The sequence below is a fragment of the Staurois parvus genome, unplaced genomic scaffold (assembly GCF_062004578.1).
Source record: "Staurois parvus isolate SC_StPar_1 unplaced genomic scaffold, SC_StPar_1.0 ptg000099l, whole genome shotgun sequence".
NCBI lineage: Eukaryota > Metazoa > Chordata > Amphibia > Anura > Ranidae > Staurois > Staurois parvus.
Genome location: NW_028317895.1, coordinates 4,100,979 through 4,123,492, shown reverse-complemented (window position 1 = coordinate 4,123,492; position 22,514 = coordinate 4,100,979). Strand labels below are relative to the sequence as shown.

General features: G+C 40.6%; 1 protein-coding gene across 1 annotated transcript in view; it reads right to left on the bottom strand.

Annotated features, from left to right (window-relative positions):
- The window catches only part of CFAP43 (cilia and flagella associated protein 43), a 116,542-nt gene that overhangs the window by 30,633 nt on the left and 63,395 nt on the right, over positions 1–22,514 (bottom strand). Inside the window, exons 24-28 of the mRNA XM_089671115.1 lie at positions 17,335–17,541; positions 15,424–15,513; positions 12,686–12,766; positions 10,356–10,481; positions 8,261–8,380 (exon numbers count right to left, since the gene is read on the bottom strand). Of these exons, the coding sequence (XP_089527241.1) occupies positions 8,261–8,380; positions 10,356–10,481; positions 12,686–12,766; positions 15,424–15,513; positions 17,335–17,541 (624 nt within the window). The remainder of the gene's footprint in view (positions 1–8,260; positions 8,381–10,355; positions 10,482–12,685; positions 12,767–15,423; positions 15,514–17,334; positions 17,542–22,514) is intronic.

Sequence of the window (22,514 nt, the reverse complement as noted above, 5' to 3'; positions counted from 1 at the left end):
TAACAGGGAGGTTAAAAAAAATATCAAAGTTTCACTACAGTATTTAAAGGGCTAGGCTCCCAAAATGAATATTTCATGTGCAGAGATGTCATTGCTGAAGACTCAGAGTTATAGAACACAGGGTAGCATCCAGTGCACCATAGATTGTAATTATTTTTTTATCTTTCAGTGGAGAAGTAATGTTATGCATCTATGAATCTCACAGGACAACTATTGTGTTATTTTCACTTGGGAATAACTGGACGTACCCCGTATCTTTTATTTCTGCATGAAAGTTGTATGTTTAGACTGACTACCGTATATACTCGAGTATAAGCCGACCCGAATATAAGCCGAGGTACCTAATTTTACCACAAAAAACTGGGAAAAACTATTGACTCGAGTATAAGCCGAGGGGGGAGGAATAGTGCCCCATCATTGGTGTCAGTGGGGGGAGGAATAGTGCCCCATCGTTGGTGTCAGTGGGGGGAGGAATAGTGCCCCATCGTTGGTGTCAGTGGGGGGAGGAATAGTGCCCCATCATTGGTGTCAGTGTGGGAGGAATAGTGCCCAATCGTTGGTGTCAGTGGGGGGAGGAATAGTGCCCCATCGTTGGTGTCAGTGGGTGGAGGAATAGTGCCCCATCATTGGTGTCAGTGTGGGAGGAATAGTGCCCCATCGTTGGTGTCAGTGGGGGGAGGAATAGTGCCCCATCGTTGGTGTCAGTGGGGGGAGGAATAGTGCCCCATCATTGGTGTCAGTGTGGGAGGAATAGTGCCCCATCGTTGGTGTCAGTGGGGGGAGGAATAGTGCCCCATCGTTGGTGTCAGTGGGGGGAGGAATAGTGCCCCATCATTGGTGTCAGTGTGGGAGAAATAGTGCCCCATCGTTGGTGTCAGTGGGGGGAGGAATAGTGCCCCATCGTTGGTGTCAGTGGGGGGAGGAATAGTGCCCCATCATTGGTGTCAGTGTGGGAGGAATAGTGCCCCATCGTTGGTGTTAGTGGGGGGGAGGAATACTGCCCCATCGTTGGTGTCAGTGGGGGGAGGAATAGTGCCCCATCGCTGGTGTCAGTGAGGGGAGGAATAGTGCCCCATCGTTGGTGACCCCTGCTCCAGCCTGGGCTCGCTTGCTCCCTCCCTCTCCCATGGTACACACTTACCGGTCAGATGTCTTCCTTCTTCGACCGCTCTCCTCCTCTTCACTCGCTCGATCTTCGCGGTGCCGCTCGGCTCCTCCTCTCCAAGCTCCACCTCCTCGCCGGTGATTGGGCGCCTGTGTGCCTCTCCTGAGCTACAGTTCCGGCGGCCAATCACCGGCGAGGATTGATCCCGGGGGTGTGTCCAGATGACAGGGACAGCATGTCATCTGCAGATGTTGACTCGAGTATAAGCCGAGGGGGCCGTTTTTCAGCATAAAAAATGTGCTGAAAAACTCGGCTTATACTCGAGTATATACGGTAATTTGATCAATTTTTTTCTCAAATTGCACTTACCCTTTAAGATATACAGTATCTCACAGAAGTGAGTACACCCGTCACATTTTTGTAAATATTTTATTATATCTTTTTATGTGACAACACTGAAGAAATGACACTTTGCTACAATGTAAAGTAGTGAGTGTACAGCTTGTATAACAGTGTAAATTTTCTGTCCCCTCAAAATAACTCAACACACATGTCTAAACTGCTGGCAATAAAAGTGAGTACACCCCTAAGTGAAAATGTCCAAATTGGGCCCAATTAGCCACTTTCCCTCCCGGGTGTCATGTGACTCATTAGTGTTACAAGGTCTCAGGTGTGAATGGGGAGCAGGTGTGTTGAATTTGGTGTTATCACTCTCACTCTCATACTGGTCACTGGAAGTTCAACATGGCACCTCATGGCAAAGAACTCTCTGAGGATCTGAAAAAAAGAATTGTAGCTCTAAATAAAGAAGGCCTAGACTATAAGAAGATTGTCAAGACCCTAAAAACTCAGCTGCAGCATGGTTGCCAAGACCATACAGTGGTTTAAGAGGACAGGTTCCACTCAGAACAGGCCTCACCATGGTGGACGATGTTGAGTGTATGTGCTCAGTGTCATATCCAGAGGTTGTCTTTGGGAAATAGACGTATGAGTGCTGCCAGCATTGTTGCAGAGATTGAAGGGGTGGGGGGGTCAGCCTGTCAGTGCTCAGGCCATACGCCGCACACTGCATCAAATTGGTCTGCATGGCTGTCGTCCCAGAAGGCAGCCTATTCTAAAGATGATGCACAAGAAAGCCCGCAAACAGTTTGCTGAAGACAAGCAGACTAAGGACATGGATTACCAGAGCCTGGTCTCTGATGAGACCAAGCTAAAACTTATTTGGTTCAGATGGTGTCAATCGTGTGTGGCAGCAACCAGGTGAGGAGTACAAAGACAAGTGTGTCTTGCCTACAGTCAAGTATGGTGGTGGGAGTGTCATGGTCTGGGGCTGCATGAGTGCTGCCGGCACTGGGGAGCTACAGTTCACTGAAGGAACCATGAATGCCAACATGTACTGTGACATACTGAAGCAGAGCATGATCCCCTCTCTTCAGAGACTAGGCCACAGGGCAGTATTCCAACATGATAACGACCTCAAACACACCTCCAAGATGACCACTGCCTTGCTAAAGAAGCTGAAGGTAAAGGTGATGGACTGGCCAAGCAAGTTTCCACACCTAAACCCAATTGAGCATCTGTAGGCATCCTCAAATGGAAGGTGGAGGAGCGCAAGGTCTCTAACATCCACCAGCTCCATGATGTCGTCTTGGTTGAGTGGAAGTGGACTCCAGTGGCAACCTGTGAAGCTCTGGTGAACTCCATGCCCAAGAGGGTTAAGTGAGTGGAGGAAAATAGTGGTGGCCATACAAAATATTGACAATTTGGGCCCAATTTGGACATTTTCACTTAGGGGTGTACTCACTTTTGTTGCCATCGGTTTAGATATTAATGGCTGTGTGTTGAGTTATTTTGAGGGGACAGTAAATTTACACTGTTATACAAGCTGTACACTCACTACTTTACATTGTAGCAAAGTGTCATTTCTTCAGTGTTGTCACATGAAAAGATATAATAAAGTATTTACAAAAAATTACAAAAATGTGAGGGGTGTTCTTACTTCTGTGAGCTACTGTATGTTAATATATTTTACATTTATAGTCTGCAGGTGCAGCACAGGTTCCTTGTTTTACAGCTCACTTATCAGAAGCGAAAAGGAAAAATGTCTCCCCTTTATCTATTGTAGTATGTTATGAGATAAATTATTGACTCTATAGGAAGTTTTACGTAGCACCTATCGGAGTGGTTTTACTAAAGGTATCTAGGCTGTTCACGTTGCAAGAAAATGTTGCCTTAACTTAGTAAATGAGGTGAAGCTGTGCTTTTTTCCAATATCCAATCATGTGCAAGCAAAAATACCTTTTTTTTATTTTCCTTGCATATGATTGAGTGTTGAAAAAAGAATTTACACCACATTCAATAAGCTTGGAAAGTGAAAAGCCTGCTAATTTTTAGTAATTAAATCCTACGTTTTCCTGTCATTTGCATAGCTGCTCACACTAGCGTGTCTAAAATCATGAAGCTGCAAAGGAAAAGACGCAACGCATGCTTTTTTAATTCATATTTTGCAGAAACAATGGTCTGTCCTAGCCCTGTGTGTTGTTCTGGGTGACAATAGCCTGTTTATGTATTTCAGGTACTTTGAAGGTATCATGTGTGATTTTCAGAAGGGTTTTTGTACTGCCTTGTACTATATCATATATGTGCTGCCCCATGTTTAATTTCCTTGACTTTTTTGGACATCCTCCTTTTCCCTGTTGCTAGGCATTGGTGGGTATTGCTCTGCTTGGGTGCAGGGTTCAAATGGATGAAGAAGTTGTCCCCCAATGCCCACCTCAGGCAGAATGCTCTGTGTATTCTTGAGTCCAGGATGCTATTAGACCGATTGATATTCTGTTTAATGTCTCTGTTTTCCTGGTGGTCATTAAAGGTATAAACAGAATTGTTATAATTATGGTTTTATAAGAGAAACCAGTAGACTAATGGCCTTTTATATACTTTGCAGATTTTTATTATCCTAGTTTAGCTGCTAAGAAAACAAAAATGAAGTCTTAACACTGGAATTGCATATCTTCTCAGCAGCATATGTTAGACAGTATGTGTAATCCTGAGTTTCTCAACCATGGGTCCATGGAACCCTAGGCTTCCTCCAAAGGTTGCTAGGGGCTCCTTGAGCAATGAGCGATTTATGCCTCTCAGATATGTTCCCACTGACACCATTGATCTTTTTAGCTTTCTGTAAGGGGGTAATTCTTCACAGTGACCACCAATGCAAGCAGCATTCTTCCCATTTACCATCACACTAATGTATCAGGAGTTATAGATGTAGTAATTTTTAGAAGTGGTTCCCCAAGACCGGAAAGTTATTTCAACGGTTCCTCAGGTCTTAACAATTTGAGAAAGGCTAATCTAAACGTTGTCTCTTGTGTGCACAGCCTCAAGATGTCATCATTTCTCTGCAAATGCTTCAGACATAATAGTTTACCTTAATGTGTGATAATAATTCATTGAAGTTCTAGACCTTGCAGCTTGTATACAAACTCTGGCAGAAACATTGTATGAGGCTTTTCATTGTAGCCTGCGGTTCCTCACAGGGAAATGTCAACAAGGAACATAATCTAGTAGGATGAAACATTTTGTGTTGTGTCCTGAAGTGTATTAAGTGGGGTATTTATCAGACTTTCAAGAACAACCTATAAATCCCAGACTGCACATTGTTTTGTTAAGCCTAACATCCTGTTAAGTGTATCACATTCAAAATAGCAACTTATTGTACCTTCACAATATTACACTTTTTCAAATCCTTTATGTAGAAAGAGGAGCATGGAAGTCAATTACGGACCAAACCTCCGAATTCTGCATGAGCTAGTTCCCCTCTGCACACTGACCACAGGGCTCTGCCATTCATAGAACGCCTTATATTTTTTTTAAGTGAAAACAAGATGTTCTCTGATTGGATGAGCTGGAGATCCTCCTCTCCACCTTGTCCAACCACAGAACACCTTGCATTTACTGGAAAAATGGTCTGTATGGACAAGGCTTTCTGTGAATAGCAAGGTGCCGAGCGAGCAAACCCTCCTATTATCAGTGGGCAGTTTGGAAGCATAGAACCCAGAAGATCACTGCTATAACTGTATCTGGACTAGGAATACTATTAAGAGCATCCGCAGTGGTCCCCTGGATAACAAACAGATTTGAATATAATGAACAAAACTGGGCCAATAGACTATGCAAAAAATATAATTCCTAGAATTCCTCTTTAAGGGCTGACGTAGCCTCTAGTCTGCCAAGCTGAAGTTTTAAAGATTTAGCTGGAGCAAGTATTCCTGGACCTAGAAAGTCAAATGACAGCTGTTGTGAGCCAGCATCTCTAAGGGTTGCAGTGATCATGTCCACCCTGATTACCAAGCACAGGAAACTACTTAAAAGTTTACCTTTTTTCTTTTTTTACCTTTTTACTACATTTTCCTTTCTGTAGCTTCTCTACTACTTTTTTTCTTTTTCATTCTGGTCGGACAGGTCCCCAGGTAACCCTCCACTCTCCCCCTTATTCCTTTAACCTAGCAATCGCATTCACCTATTATTTTTTTTTTTTTTCTCATACCAGTTCTCATTCATACCACCTATTCTGATTGCTTTCTCTGCTCACGATTCTTCCCCCCTATACTTTTATCTTCACTCTCCAGCTTTCCTATTCTTTTATACACTCCCAATTCTTACATCCTCGGGTCTTCTTTTTTTTTTTTCTGATCCTTCCTCGACATGGTAATGTTGGGCAAATTCACTCGGCCTGTGTCACCTCTGTTTTATATAAGAGCTACGCACTCATCACTCTCACGTATTCTTTTTCCGTCACCTACTTATGCAAGCTCTATTCTCCAGCAATCCTCAAACGTCTCTCATGTCTGCTTCTATTTCTTTAAGTTTGTGCTATTTGCCATCAGCTAACCTTTATGACTCGATACATTTGATGTAATATTCATGTCATAACTGCCTCATCATTTTGACTTTTCCTACCTTGTCCTTTCTTGTTAAACCTTAATAAATTTTCTTGAAAAAAAAAAAAAAAGTTTACCTTTTGACAAAAAAAATGAATGCACATTTTTTTGCAGGTAAAAATAAAAACGTGCATTTATAATTTTTTGTTGCTGAAGCCTGTAAAGCATTGCACTAGTGATCAGCAGATTGCTGGTGCCATACAGGTCTTCTGCTGAGCTGTCAGTATATCTGCTTGCCAGCATGGAATGTACAGGCAAGCAAATATACTGACAGGAAGAATCAATGAACTACCATGGTGCTCCACAGCACTGTGGTAGTTCTTTGAGAACTACAAACCGAGAGCCACTAAGGCTGTTGGGACTTGTAGTTCATTCATTCACAGAACACTGTGAATGAATGATGCGGTGCTGTTTTTAAAAACTGACAACTAGTACATGGTATGTTGGATTGGGCAGTGGCTGCAGCATTGTGAACATGTTACATGTTCCACCCTAAAAATGAGTGGAACATGTAATATGTTCCTAAAGATGAACTTATCCTTTAAAGCTGAACACCAGGCAAACAGCTAAATATACAGAAGAAATACATACAGTAAAATGGGAGCTGTTTTACCTGCCAAAGGATTTGTATTTCTGTCTATCTAGCCATAAAATGTACACACCTCTGCCACAGGGCACAGCCCTGTTTGGCCAGGAAGGATACCTGATTTTTCTCTGCTGCAGATAAGTAACACTTACAAGTCTTGTCCATACCCCCAGCCTGCGAGTGTACAGTGAAATCTCTCTGTCACTCTACTCTCTCCCCTAATTAGCATGTCCCTTGTTCACATGAGCACTGCAGCAAAATAATTGGAACCTTGAGCCACTTCTCCCTCCTCCTGTCTAAGCTCTGCTGTACACAGACTGCAAGTGACTGATACCAAGTCAAATTCAGGTTCTTACACTGCTTGCATTTCATAAATACATGTTATTATGTATTAATGGAAGCCTTGAGTACAGTTTCATAAGTTATTCCTTTTATCCGTTAGCATTTTTCCATTGGGGGTAGAAAGGAAGGTACTGAACTCTTACCCAAAGTGTCACATTAACCTTTTTGCAGCTTACCTATTGCAATATAACCCTTTAGGGCAGACACATCTGTGTCTCTAAATAAACCAGGTCAATTACATGCAGGAAAGGTATTATTTTTAAATATAGTTAGTGCAAGTACCTGAATTTTCTGGAGTTCAGCTTTAAAGTGCTTCTAGCGCATTCCCTACATTAGGGTAATAAACGCTCCAATACTAGTCTCCCTGCCCCTAAACACACCTGACTCCTCCATAGATCCAGTGCTGCCCCCAGCTGCAAAGGTGCTCTCCTCTCTTCCTCTTCTCACAGGAGACACAAGTGGCAGCAGGAACTATAGGCTCCTGCTGATGTCAGTCAAATCCTGGGAGGAAGGAGAGGGGGCATGAGCAAGTTGTGCTGTGTGTGTCTGTGGATGCACTTAGCCTGGCTTGGGAGTGTGCCCACATGAGTGCACTTCCAGCACAAGGCTTGCTGAGGGGGCACTCGGAGGACAGAAGGAGTGGAGAGCATCAGCGGGGGACTCCAGAAGAGGAGGTTAGAGACTGCTGTTTGGAATACCATTGTACAGAGCAAAAAATAACCTTTAGAACCACTTTAACCTTCTTTCCAGTTGTAGATATTTGTACAGCTGGTCTTTTGTCACACAATAATAGAGTAGACATTCTAGACTTCAGCAATGAAGCCTTTGTGTTGAGGGAATAGTGGTTAATTCCATCACATTATACCAAAGATGGAAATGGTAGAAACATACTTGCTGAAATTTGTCTTTAAATCCCAGGGATCAGTTATTTAATTCCTTTTCCATTTTTAATTACACAAAAGTGCTTCACTTTCTTTCCACCGTTTCAGTTATGAATGTACTAATGAGGACAGCTATGCTAATGATGTACACATATCAAGTTATTTAGTGCTAAGTGATGCTTTCTACAGGAGTCAAAATTTGAGATTTGAACTATTCCCATGCTGCCAAAGACTATAGTAAGGACATCTCTTTCTCAGTCACTGTCGCCTTTGCAAGCTGTAAGTTAGTAACATACTGCTTAACACCACATGTACTAAAGTTCACATTGCCAACATTTAGTGAATAAAAAATATTTTAAAATCCTCTCCTTATCAAATATATTAAATGCTAACAGCAATAAAAATCTACCTGGTAAATGGCCATTTCAGATTTCACCTTCTTTTCAAATAGTCTCATCAAAACATCATCAAAACTCTGGGTAGTCTCCATTATTGAAGCTTGAATTTTTTTAACTTCTGCCTCTAGAATCTAAATATAAAAATATCAATTATGACAAATAAAATGGAACAAACCTGAGACTCATGTTCATATCAAGAACATCTGCCAAACAAGTCTGATGATAGTGCTGCAACAACACTGTTCATCATATGAAGACAGTAGAAAATCCATAAACATTACAAATGGTTGAGGCACAAACACACAGCAAATATCCTATCCAGCAGTGGCAGTAAATTATTGTCTATTCCACAGCCACTTTGATACTTTAAGTGTAGCTCCCTCTAGCTTAGCTAGGTAGGTTTGTTGTTCTTTTTTAGGCAGAGGCTGAGTAAGCCTGGAAGTGATGTAGTGAGGTTACCTCAAGACAGGCTAGGGAGGCTCTAAGCTCAGAGCTTCTGGAGCCCTCCTACCTCTTCAGAAACCAGAAAGCTTTCTGGAGGAGGGCAGGATGCTCAGATTTGCATGCTATAGGGACCTCGACTAATCTCCTGGCAGGAGGCTGGGCATAGTGACTGAGGCAACCCTTAAGAATCACAGAGCATGGGAGTGGCAGGAGAGTGTTGGGTGGAAGATGAAGTGAGAGGCTGGAGTGTGGAGCCTAGGAGAGGGACCTGGGAAGGGGCTTACCTACAGGCAGGTGCTGAAGAAGAGGATCTCCACTGTACCACCACCAATCTAACTGTCAGGAATGGACTCGCCAATAGTGTTGGGACTCACCTGCCTTGTGGTTTGCAGTACCAGGACTGGCCAGCGGGTGCTCTCAGCAACCAGAGGCTCACGTCTGCAGTCAGCCAAAACACCTGAGGCTGATTGCAGGAGGTGCATATAAGGAATGGCCAGACTTGCAAGCAGGGCCTTGGTGTATGTTTTCTCAAGAGCCCTTGTACCTGCATCCTGTCGGCTTCCTGTCTGATCCTGCTTTATCCCTGACTCTGATTGTACTCCGCCTGTCCTGACCTCTAGTATTCCTGACCACTCTCCAGTCTGCTCCTTTGGTACCTTGTCTGCCTGATTGTTCCTGACCCGGCCCGTCCGACTACGCTTAGTATTGTTCTTTTGTTATCTGTTGGGGGTTTTGGTTTGGTTTGTTTTCACTGTGTTTATGTTTAGTCTTGCACTGCATTTATGTATTGTTTAGTCTTAAATAAATTATATTGTTTATACTATATCTGAAGCCTGCGTTTCCCTGTGTCAGTCCACACACCTCTGGTCATACCCGGGGCCCTGACACTAACCTTCAAGGGAGGATATCCTGAACAGCAGGGAAGCCCAGCGAAAGGCCTGACAAAAGCCACCAACCCATTAAAGCTATCAGGAAGGACAGAATAAGTACTCTTACATCTCCTGGGTTTCTTAAGAAGAGAGGGCAGTCAGGTGGAAAACCAAACTTGCTTATCATTCAGGGCTGCTGTGCTAAATTAGCAGTTTCTGGGCCCCCTTGCCCAGGGAATACCCTCAGTACAGCTGGGTGAAGAGAAGGATGCATCTGGTGTCTGAGGAGGTACACCAGAGTGCTGGAATGCTCTCAGAGGAGAGACTATTTTGTCCATATCTGTACATAGTTGCTTAGGAGTTTGTCCTCAAATTTGCAGTTCCCTTGGGCATCCCATACACCCCTCAACCCTATCCAAGTTATCAACTCCTTATTAAAATCACAAAACCAAGCGCAAGAACTGTTTACTGACTCTGAATGCAACATGTGAAAGAGAATGCTTGTTGCCTGACTGTGCAGAGCTGTAGGGGGACCCAAAACTCAGCGACTCCTAAGGGGGTAGTGCTACAGAAGTGAAATGTAATAAAATTGCTAGCACTGATTTGAAGGAATTATTTGTAAAGGGTTTGTCTAGTTTAACAACCAGCTAACAACCAGCAAGATGCCTCCTCCATTTTCTAACCAGCACTTGAAAATTAAAAGCCACAGCTGGCATGCATGCAATATGACAAATGAACTTTTCTTTTTAGCAAAAAGCAGATGGCATTTAGATGCCCAGTTCATCAATCTTACCTTCCTGTACTTGTCCTTCTCCTCATTCAGCTCCTTACATTTTTTATCATACTCTTTGAACTGCTTTTTCTCATCTTCAGTCCATTCGGCCTCAGTCTTAGACAGAAACCCTGGACTTGGCACTTCCTGCAGGGCAGAGATAAACAATGCATGTTATTTTCATTTATATACAATATTTTTAACCTCTGCTAAGTTGTATGAATGTAAAATTGTCAGTTAATGGGAAGGTCCAAAAATGGGTAATTCAACTATTGGCAGATGCTAAAAAGTTAAACTACCTTATATTGTTTCAGGGTGTGTATTAGTAAGATCTCTGCACTTATATTCCTGGGTTTGCACACCTGTTGTGGCCATAATGAGGGGACCTTACCTTCCATATGGGATAACTGAGTTGTATTACAGAGATGCTGGAAACACAAGTGGGTAGGATGGCTTGAAGGTCCAAGGGGCACAGAACATATTCAGCAATCATCGCAGAGGGATCTTGTTGAGACCTTAGCATAGCTGCGCATTAGGCTGACTTTGAACTGTATTGTTGCTGTATTGTCTCCCGTTATATTGTAAAGCACTGAGCAAACTGTTTGCGCTATATAAATCCTGTATAATAATAATGCCCTTGTCTCCTCCTCCCATACTCGTCTCCAGGACCTCTCCAGAGCTTCCCTCATCCTCTGGAACTCTCTACCTCAATTTATCAGTCTATCGCCTACTCTGCTCACTTTTAGGCAAACTCTGAAAACCTATCTCTTCAGGGAAGCCTATCCTCCCCTCAGCTAATAATGGAATCTTCTACTCCTCCTACCAGTCCATCCCCCGTAGTTATTACCTTTTGTACCACTAGCCCCTCCCTCTTAGACTGTAAGCTCCAAGGAGCAGGGCTCTCCTAACCCTCTTGTATTGAACTGTATTGTTGCTGTATTGTCTCCCGTTATATTGTAAAGCGCTGAGCAAACTGTTGGCGCTATATAATTCCAGTATTATAATAACTTACCGTTTAGTATTTCTTCCTCGTGCAAAACAAGGTCTGCACTTCCTCTTCCCTCCCTTGGTTTACTGCCACTGCATAGTTGCATCAGCCCAGTGCCAAGCTCCATTCTCAGCATATCACAAATTACAAGAATGGACACTATTGCACAGGCAGTATACACAAAAGTGGTGGGAAATTATCGGCCAAACAGTGACTGCATCCAATCGGATGCAGTCACTGTTCAAGTATGCAGGCAACTTCAGGTGCTGAATGTCTCAGCAGGGAAGATTGTGTAGATGGGAGAATCGAGTGATTCTCCACAGACTGAATGGGGAAAATGTAAACATGTATGGCTAGCTTAAGAAAACATTTGCTACCAGACAGGTAAAGCTTTTTTTCTCAGCAGAAGAGAATTATAAATTCTACCTGCTAATATTTTTTCTTTTTTTAAGTTTATGTATAGGCTAACTCCAAATACTTATTTCAACTCAGATTCTTCTATTTCATGCAGACTCAAGTGGTACTGCAGCAGTCTGCCTCTCCTGCTCCACCACAGCCTATAGTAAAACTGTCAAACTCTAACAGTAAGACTTTCAAATGACTTATTTGTACATTATAGAGACTCTATCATAGAAACTTGACAGCTCATTTTGCTTTGTATGAAACCACCAGTTGGGGATGAACTGCAAATTGTGGTGGTGGTGGTGGTGGTGGTGATGAAAAGAGATCTTTACCGGTGTCCCTAAATGATATAGGAATTCCACATCAGTGAGTAACCAGTCAAAGCTAAAATTTAAATTATCAACAGAGCTGGCCTTTAGCAAGTAATTGAAATTTTAAAGCTCATAAAATACCTGAAAATCACTGAAAAAATACTGTGAAAAAACATTAAATGTAACTAATTACAACAGAAACTGAGTCAGCTGCTTGAATTCAATCATATTCGTAAATGGTTTCTGAACATTGCTCTTTTCACTCCCAAATACATAATATTTTTTTCCATTCTGTAGTATGTAAAGGAGGATGAATTAACAATCTAACTTTTAAGTAGATATAAACTAAAACTGCATGATATTTATTTCAATAAAACAGTATATTATAAACAACTGCCACTTATTTCATAAAATACTGTTTTCACCTTTTTAATCTTTTCAAGCTTTATTCAGCCACTTCCTGTCTACATGCTTCAGCAATTACTGACTGGGACTATTTGCATGCCATTACTCTTGACTGGCTATGAAATTAAATTAACTAGTAAATCCTTTTAAATTGGAGTACTTGGGTTTAGATCTAATTTAGTTGTGACCTGAATACACTTACTACTACTTAGTCTGACCATTTGGTGAGTCCATTTGACACTCACCATTCTTAAAATATCTTCTTTCTTTACTTCCAGAACACCTCCCATCATATCATTGAGGGCACGTTGTTTAGCATCATCTTCCTAAGAAAATTGAAAATAAGATAAATTAAAAATAATTTAAACATTTCTAAATTGGCAAAAGGTATGGCAAATAATGCAGAAGTTTCTTTGTATACAAGACTGCAGTGAACATTGATGTCATTTTTTTTTTTTGCCACTGCACTTTTCTCTACTATAGACAAACAAAATATAAACTACAAAGATAGCTACTGTTTTCTACTGGCATTCCTACTCAGTAGTTGACAATGATCTAATGCCCACTATTTCTGATTGGTGTGTGGGATCTAAAAAACAGCAATGATTACCCCCAGGACCTACCAGAAACATTGCATCTCCAGCAAACTTTAAAATGTAAAGGCTTTGGGGCTGTCATATTAGTATGCTACCCAGCAATGCATTGACCAGTCAATAATGTTTAGACTTCTGTCCTGTATATTGGTTCCAGGCCAGTGCAGATAGTAGAGACAAGGTTAGGATGACATCACTTCTGTTCCACAGGAAATTAGATAGAAAGGCAAGGGCTTGGGTTTCATGCCATATAAGGATTGGAAACCATGAGATATTATATTAACTTGAGCTTCATCATGCTGACGAATAGAATATGTATGGTAAAAGTGAGAGGAAAATACTTTATTATCTGCATAATTATTAAGCATGCATGCCATAGATGACAAAGATACGCGCATCACAAAAAAAAACAAAAGATTTGCCAGCTAGTCTGCAAAAAAAAACCCAAATTGGCACTGTCTAAAAATTCACGTTACAAACAGAGGGTTTAATTGTACACGTTTACAAATACAGTATATGTAGAAGCCACACTGCCTTGCCAAGGTTCCAAGGTGGAGCATATATAGCAGTGGGCATGCATGCCTGGAGGGAGCCCACTCCTCCTCAAAGGCGCAGGGACACATTAGAAGCCCAGCAAGAGCACAATGACAGCTGAAGGCATCCAATGTGTCTTCACACCAAATCCAGCCAGCAAGCTATACAAAAATGGCAACCGCCCCAATTTATGACTAGGTTTTGAAGCAAGGTACACATGGAAAGGTATTGCATATCACAAACAAAAGATTTCCCAGCACACTTACTTACTAGCTAGCCTGCCAAAAAAACCATTGCTGGCAGGGCAGAGACTAAACAGGAGGGGTACAGAGCATGCAGCACTAGTTCTCATGTTTTCTGTCCTGTGTGCTGTATCTGTCACAGCCACAGAGCAGAGAACTGATCACTCCTAATTGAGAAAAGAGCTTGCACCCCTCTTATTAATTAGCAGCAGCATCTGCACCATGTTCTAAATTTAGAAGAGTTGCGCAAGAGCCCCCCTCTTCCTTACACAAGAGTTTACCCTTACATCAGAGTCTGCATGTAAAGGGGACCGCTGCGGACCATGATGTATGGGAGAATGCTGTGGTTTAAAGGAGAACTGTGATGTCACCAGAGCCCCCCCCCTTACATCAGAGTCTGCAGCACTCCCCTTTACATCAGAGTTCCTCCTAACATCATGGTTTGCAGTGTTCCCCCTCACACTGTAAGGGGGAATCCTACAGACTCTGATGTATAGGAGAACTCTAATTCTCACTAATTTAAGGAGGAATGCCAAGATGGGGGGGGGACTCTGATTACCACAGACCACCTTCCGCAGAGTGAATACACTAAGGGTTTACTGATATAAGGGGGAACTTTTATATCAGTGTCCCTCCTTACCTTAATGTATTCACTCTCCAGGTCCCCCCTTACATCACTGAAATCCCCACCCAACAAGACTATGTAGCCTGGCTGGTGGCTAGAGTAATGTAATGTCACACTGACCTCCCGAATGCTTGCTCGCTTGGCCTCAGGTCAGGTGCAACTCAGTAAGAGTAACGTCCTGGGCTCCTGGTGGCGCTCCCTCTCCTGGGTCCTCCTGGCTCCCCCAGCTGGCCCTGCTGTAAAAGGCGCCAAAGGGTGCCATGATGTCATCAGTGCCCCCCCCCCCAAGCCTGGCCAGCTTGAAACTGCGCATATGTGACCATGCCTGGCCCCCCAGCTGAGCCTGCCCAGCTTCGGCACATGCACAGTTTCAAAGCGGGCATGTTGCAATAGTTTTACGGGTGGCCTCTGTCCGTACCAGACATTTACAGACAGTTGTAAATCGCCTGATATTTACAAAACTGTCATAGTACAGTACGAATAGTTGGCAACCCTGATTAAGAACAGTTATTCCAGTGGAATCAATGCTGTATAATAAAGATGTTTTACAGAGGAAATGTTGTAGTGGTGTAAAAGAAAAGAGAAAACATTTTCAACCAAGAGTGGACCCTTACAGAAGTGAAAATGATGACCTCATGTAGACACAGATCAAATTAAGAAAGGATTCTTTGAACTGGTAAATACAAACCCAACTGAAGCCAAAGAGGATAAAAATACAAAAGGAAACGTAACAGGATAACGATCAGAAATATTACAAGTATTAACTGGGAGGTGAAGGAAATACTAAATATCTAAAAAAAAGACTCTGGCAAAGGTACAACTGAAGTGGAAATATTAGTAAATAAAGGCAAAAGTCAGGAAAAAACAGCTTATTATTAGAGTACAGGGGGAAGTAGAGATGCTGGGACAAGGGCCGCTGTCTTATTCTCATAGATTGTTACAGGGCTTAAGCCTTATGGACACAGAGCTGTTATAAAATGTATATTTACCTGAGCAGCCAGGTATTTCTCTTCTTCCTCTTTAGCTTGCTGCTCTGCTTTGGCTTTTTGCTTAGCTGTCAAGTATTTTTCAACCTTTATCTTTAGAGAAACAGTAGAGAGACATTTATATACATAATGTAACGCTTTTTTTCATCAAGAAATCAATTTCAGTAACTCTAAAAAATTTCTATTTTTAGTTCAATATTTCTCTTACAGATACATCTTATCAGTAACAGGAAGCTTTCTGTAACTATAACAGATAGATCACTACCTTTTGAGCTCCAAAGGTGCTGTTTGATCTCGTCACCACACTGGGGGAGATTTCCTAAAATTGGTGCACTCAGAATCTGGTGTAGCTGTGCATGGTAGCCAATCAACTTCTAACTTTAGCTTGTTCAATTAAGCTTTGACAAAAAAATACCTGGAAGCTGATTGGTTTCTATGCAGAATTGCACCAGATTGTTTGCTTTTCCTCTTGCACACCAGCATTAAAAACTTAACAGGGGCCCTCCATCTTACCAAAACCAAATACAAATATTTCACTTCAATTAAGTGTATATGTTAGGGGTTCGTTTTTAAGTTTACATTAAAGTGTATGCAAACCTTAACAATAAAAGTTTCTTTTTTTGCTTCCTTTTGGTCTGTTAAATCATTGAATGCATTTTGTTCTGCTAATCCTGCCAGAAATCCTCTACCTCTAATGGCTGGTAGCAGCTGCACTGCTCCCAGTTTTCTTTGTGGACTACAGAATACTGGCCCCCTGTGTAATGGAGAAGGGGGGGGGGGTTCTGTAGTCCCCTCCAGTACAGGGAGCAAGCATTGTTACCCCAGCACAGGAAGTGTGTTACTGGCAGGATTAAAAATAAAGGTAATGCAATCTGAATAAAAGGAAATATAGCCAACATATATAAGGACTGGTAAGCTGAAATATAAAAATGCTGTTCTTGGGTTTAAATATGCTATGTGTTCATCTGCAAGAGAACATTTTCATGGTATTATGAGTGCCCACCTTTTCCATGAGGCATCAGTGAGGCACACAGTGATTTGACCTTTGCTCTCGAAATGCAGAGACAAAGGTGAATATTTTTTTATTTCCTGCAATAGCTTTATTTTTTGCATTGCTCTTTAAATAAATAGGTATTTGGTTGGCTGTCAGTAAAGCAAACCTTCTACTTTAATGAAAGGTCACCTTTAAGGGTTAGAGATAGGTAGAAGTCATGGATATTGCTCTTAGCATTCCCTAGGATCTTGCCGAAAGGATCATGACTTCACCATCACCTAGGTACCGCGGGCAGGAGGTAAGTTTATTTACTAATTTTTTTCCCCCACTTTTTTTCTATAATGCCACTATTAAAAAAGAAGTATGGGTTTTACAAAAAAGAAAAAAAACATTATACTCAAGTAGGTGGATGCAGCATTGACCCAATGCTGGACCTGTCCCCCGCTGGGTCTACACTGAGAACTGAGTGATCAAACATCGCTGATCACTCAGTTCTCCCCTTCCTTCCGAGTAGAGAGTGGTCACTGTCAATCACAGGCTCTCTGCTCTGCGCCTCAAGCACTCACTAGAGCTCCAAGCTTCTGGGCGGATCCTGACCGATCTTATCAGAGCCTGAACCAGCCGACAGCAGGCTTTAGCCACAGGAGAACTAAATTCACTCCTGTGATCCATGGGAGAAGTATAGACAAAATAGCTTTGGCTATACTTCTTTAATTATGGGTGAGGGAGCTCTAATATATTAGGCACACCTTGCTTTTTAGTGCATGGTCTGCATTAAATTACAAATGTCTTGATGAAGATGATGACAAAAACACTATTAATAGCAATGATAAATACGATGATAATCATTTTAACTGTTTTATTAGTAAAAGTGACCTGTGTTATTATTTTCATGTGGAAATTATTATTTTAACATTTACCTCAGAATCCTCCACTGTGAGTGCTCTCTCTGGTTTCTCATTATCTGTAAATTTTGGCTCTAGAATTTTTTCTTGGATGTTTAGTTCAGACATGATATCCAGTATTCTTTGGTTTCTTTCATTCACCCGAGCCATTTCTTGTTCCTTTTGTCTATACATAACTTCAAAATCTTTGTTAAAGGCTGTTTTGACATTGTGGATGATGTCCTGTATGAAATGGTATAATGTATATAAAAACAGGTTGGTACCATTGGAAATACATGTCTACAATATTCGGAAGGCAATATGCAAAACATAATTTCACTCTTTTCTACAGAATAAATGAGTACTCCCCTTTTGAAAAGTAACATTTTAATCATTTATAGAACATTTATAGAACATTTATATATTTATGTTTTATAGAATATTTGTTTAGCTCATTACATGAAAGTAAGGTTAATAATATAACTTGTATTACAAAATCTTCAGTTTTACTAAAATTAGTTGACGCTAAAATGAATACACCTCACAACAAAAACTACTACATCTAGTATTTTGTATAACCTCCATGATTTGTTTGGACACCACCAAGTCTTCTAGGCATGGAATGAACAATTTTGCGATGTATTGAAACATCTATCTTTTTCCATTCTTCAAGAACAACCTCTTTTAGAGCCTGAATGTTAGATAGAGAGTAATGTTCAACTTATTTCTTCAGTATTCCCTATAGGTGTTTGTTTGGGTTCAGATCAGGAGACACACTTGGCCACTGAATTACTTTCATCCTGTTCTTCTTCAGAAATGCAACAGTGGCCTTAGATGTGTGTTTTGGATCATTGTAATTTTGGAAAAGTGCACGAAAACCAAGGGCATGCAGCGATGGTAGTATCTTCTCTTTCAATATAGAGCAGTACATCTGTGAATTCATGGTACCATCAATGAAATGCAGCTCCCCAACACCAGCAGCACTCATGCAGCCCCACAGTAGGACACTGCCACCACCATGTTTCTCTGTAGGAACCATGCATTTTTCTTTGTACTCCTCACCTTTGCGATGCCACACAGTTTTGAAGCCATCAATTCCAAAAACATTTAACTTGGTCTCATCACTTCTTCTTTTTCAGCATGGGCCATGGCAAATTCTAGCAGGGCTTTTTTGTGCATGGGTTTTAGGAAAGGCTTCCTTCACGGATGACACCCATGCATGGCATTCCTCTGCAGTGCATGCCATATTTTTGCCACGAGAAACAATCGCCCTGTTTGGCTTTCTACTTCTTAAGCTAACTGCAGTGAACTTGCATTGCGATTTTCTGCAACCCTTCTCATCAGAAGACACTCCTGTTGAGGTGTTAACTTCCATGGATGGCCTGAACATCTCTGTGAGATGGTTGCAGTTCCATCTTTGTTAAATTTTTGTATCACTTTTGCTACAGTATTCTGACTGATAAGTAAAGCTTTGGTGATCTTCTTGTAGCCTTTACCTATCTTGTGTAGAGAAATAATTTTCTTTCTCAGGCCTTGTGACACTTCTCTTCCATTGCTGACAGCATGAAATGGGAAAGGGCTTTCTATGTTAACCTCCCTAGCGGTATGATTATGTCCATATTTCTGTGCTCAAAGCGGTACATTTTTTTGCATGGAAATATGTATTTGTTTTATTGTAGGCCTGTAATGTTTAGGAATAACTCACTGAAATCTGTCCGAACAAGAGTCTAGTAAACATCCCGGGTATGTTACAATTTGAAACACGAAATAATAAATTATAATTTAATAAATAATCGTAAAAAATAATAATATGATAATAATAAATTTAATTCAATAATGTAATCAAACCAAAAACACTGAAATTTGAAATAGAGCGCCAAGTTCGCACATCACTGAGCAAAGTTGCAAAATTGTTTTCAGTGTCTGATGACGAATTTCCCCACAAATCATTATCACTCAATTCTGCAAGTGGTTCTGATTTACTATTGCTGTTCTCTAGCTGGTCTAAAACCGATTTTGACCTAAAGGGACGCTTTTTGGACGCCATGGACATTTCTCAGTTTCCAGACAGAAAGAACAGTAAAAATGCAGACAGGTCACAGGACAAAGCACTAGGAACAACATGTATGTGAAATGGTTTGATACAGTAATGTTTTACTATGTGATTTTAGTGTATTTAGTGAACGTCAATTTTTGTCATTTTCAAATTTCCCACCGTTCCGTCCCCCGTACGTCCCGATGCTCGCAGGGGGCGGAACCCAGATGACAGATGCCGGCATCCGCCGGAGTACATTACAGGGGACACTGCAGGAGGGACATCGCAGGAGCGAAGGACAAGGTAAGACAAGAATAGACCCGGAGCAGCGCCGCATGGAAAGCCCGAGTGTAGCTCAGGGTTACCGGTTGTGGTACTGAAACTTTACCCCGAGCTACACTTGGGAATAACGCCAGGGAGGTTAAGTAACGCCCTTTTATAATCAAATGTCTGCTGGACACCTATTTCATGAATAATTAGACTCACCTGTAGTTGAATTAGGATTTTGTTGTCTAAAGTTTTGCTTTGCTCCTAAGGTTGGCCATACAGTATACAATTTTCTTGTACAATTTTCCTTTAGCATTAACAAAACTATATAATACAAGGTCAAACCTAAATACTTCCAATTTGTATGCAATAAGGCAGGCCCTGCACTACATAGCTGAATGTAAATCTAAAAGAGATTGAGGAAGAAAATTGTATAATGTATGGCCAGCTTAAGACTTCCACTGGGGTGTATCCATTTTTGCAACATGGTCTTGAATGAATTTGTAAGAAAAAATACTTTTTTTTGTGTGTGCAAATCAACAAATCTTGTTTGCAATCGATGGGTTGCATTTGTGGGAGTATTTTGTGGTATAGTGACCCATAGAAAATTTTCATTCTAAAAGGAAAGTAAAGGTTTTCTGACAAATCTCATTTATGTTGAGCACTGTATATGAAATTGTAAAGAGACTGAAAAGGCCAGTCTAGCTCAAACTTATATTTAACTTTTTTGACAGTGTATTCCTTCAGCTAAATACACACACACACACACACACACACACACATTTCCACTTGTTGTCTCCAATGACCAGTCTATGGGGTTGAACTAGTGTGATCTATTCACATTGAGGACATCTAGCTGATTTCTTAGTTGAGCACTTTTGATGTCTTAGGTGAAGCAGATAGCAGGCTTCCCTTCACTTTGTAGCAACAAGTTGTTTAGAAGTTATCAAAGTCCCATTTTGCAGTAGTAGTAGTTACAGGGCTGAGCTCCTCAGGTATAAGCCAGTTATGAAACACTGTGACAGCCCAAAGGTAGCTGAGCAAAGTCCTTTGCAGTAGCAACACTTGGACACTCTTTTCAGAACACTAGCCAGTGTTCCCTTTTTCCTGACCCACGTTGACTATCAAACACCAGGGGAGGTAGCAAGCACACAAATTCCCCCCAGATTTCTCAATGTCAGTACTCAAAAGGCTCAAGGATAGAATGGTTGCCTCCTTCCAATCTTCCAATCGAAACCCTCCAGTGATACCAGACAGAGATTTGGCAGACAGCTCCCCTTAGTCAGCTTACTGAAGAACCAGGGTCATTCTCTCTAAATACAGGCCCCTCAAGTCGACCCACCTGAGGCCACATGGCAGCAAGAGCCAGGAGAGGTAGCCTGCCTCCAGTCTGGCTGGTGCAATCCACTCTCATTCTTCTTTTCATTCTTCTTTTCATTCTTCTTCTTCTTCTTCTTTTCATTCTTCTTCTTTTCATTCTTCTTTTTATTCTTCTTCTCCTTCTTTTCATTCTTCTCATTCTTCTTTTCATTCTTCTTCTTCTTCTTTTCATTCTTCTTCTTCTTTTCATTCTTCTTTTCATTCTTCTTCTTTTCATTCTTCTTCTTCTTTTCATTCTTCTTTTCATTCTTCTTCTTCTTTTCATTCTTCTTCTTTTCATTCTTCTCATTCTTCTTTTCATTCTTCTCATTCTTCTTTTCATTCTTCTTTTCATTCTTCTTCTCATTCTTCTTTTCATTCTTCTTCTTTTCATTCTTCTTTTCATTCTTCTCATTCTTCTTTTCTTCTTCATGAAAAGAAGAATGAGAAGAAGAATGAAAAGAAGAATGAAAAGAAGAAGAAGAATGAAAAGAAGAATGAGAAGAAGAATGAAAAGAAGAATGAAAAGAAGAATGAGAAGAATGAAAAGAAGAATGAAAAGAAGAAGAAGAATGAAAAGAAGAATGAGAAGAAGAATGAAAAGAAGAATGAGAAGAAGAATGAGAAGAATGAAAAGAATGAGAAGAATGAAAAGAAGAATGAAAAGAAGAAGAAGAAGAATGAAAAGAAGAAGAAGAATGAAAAGAAGAAGAATCTTTTCATTCTTCTCATTCTTCTTTTCATTTTTCTTTTCATTCTTCTTCTTCTTCTTTTCATTCTTCTTCTTCTTTTCATTCTTCTTTTCATTCTTCTTCTTCTTCTTTTCATTCTTCTTCTTCTTTTCATTCTTCTTTTCATTCTTCTTCTTTTCATTCTTCTTCTTCTTCTTTTCATTCTTCTTTTCATTCTTCTTCTTCTTTTCATTCTTCTTCTTCTTCTTTTCATTCTTCTTTTCATTCTTCTCATTCTTCTTTTCATTCTTCTCATTCTTCTTTTCATTCTTCTTTTCATTGTTCTTCTTCTTCTTTTCATTCTTCTTTTCATTCTTCTCATTCTTCTTTTCTTCTTCATGAAAAGAAGAATGAGAAGAAGAATGAAAAGAAGAATGAAAAGAAGAAGAAGAATGAGAAGAAAAATGAAAAGAAGAATGAAAAGAAGAATGAGAAGAATGAAAAGAAGAATGAAAAGAAGAATGAGAAGAAGAATGAAAAGAAGAATGAGAAGAAGAATGAGAAGAATGAAAAGAAGAATGAGAAGAATGAAAAGAAGAATGAAAAGAAGAAGAAGAAGAATGAAAAGAAGAAGAAGAATGAATGAAAAGAAGAATGAAAAGAAGAAGAATGAAAAGAAGAATGAGAAGAAGAATGAAAAGAAGAATGAAAAGAAGAATGAGAAGAATGAAAAGAAGAATGAAAAGAAGAAGAAGAATGAAAAGAAGAATGAGAAGAAGAATGAAAAGAAGAATGAAAAGAAGAATGAAAAGAAGAATGAAAAGAAGAAGAAGAATGAAAAGAAGAATGAGAAGAAGAATGAAAAGAAGAATGAGAAGAAGAAT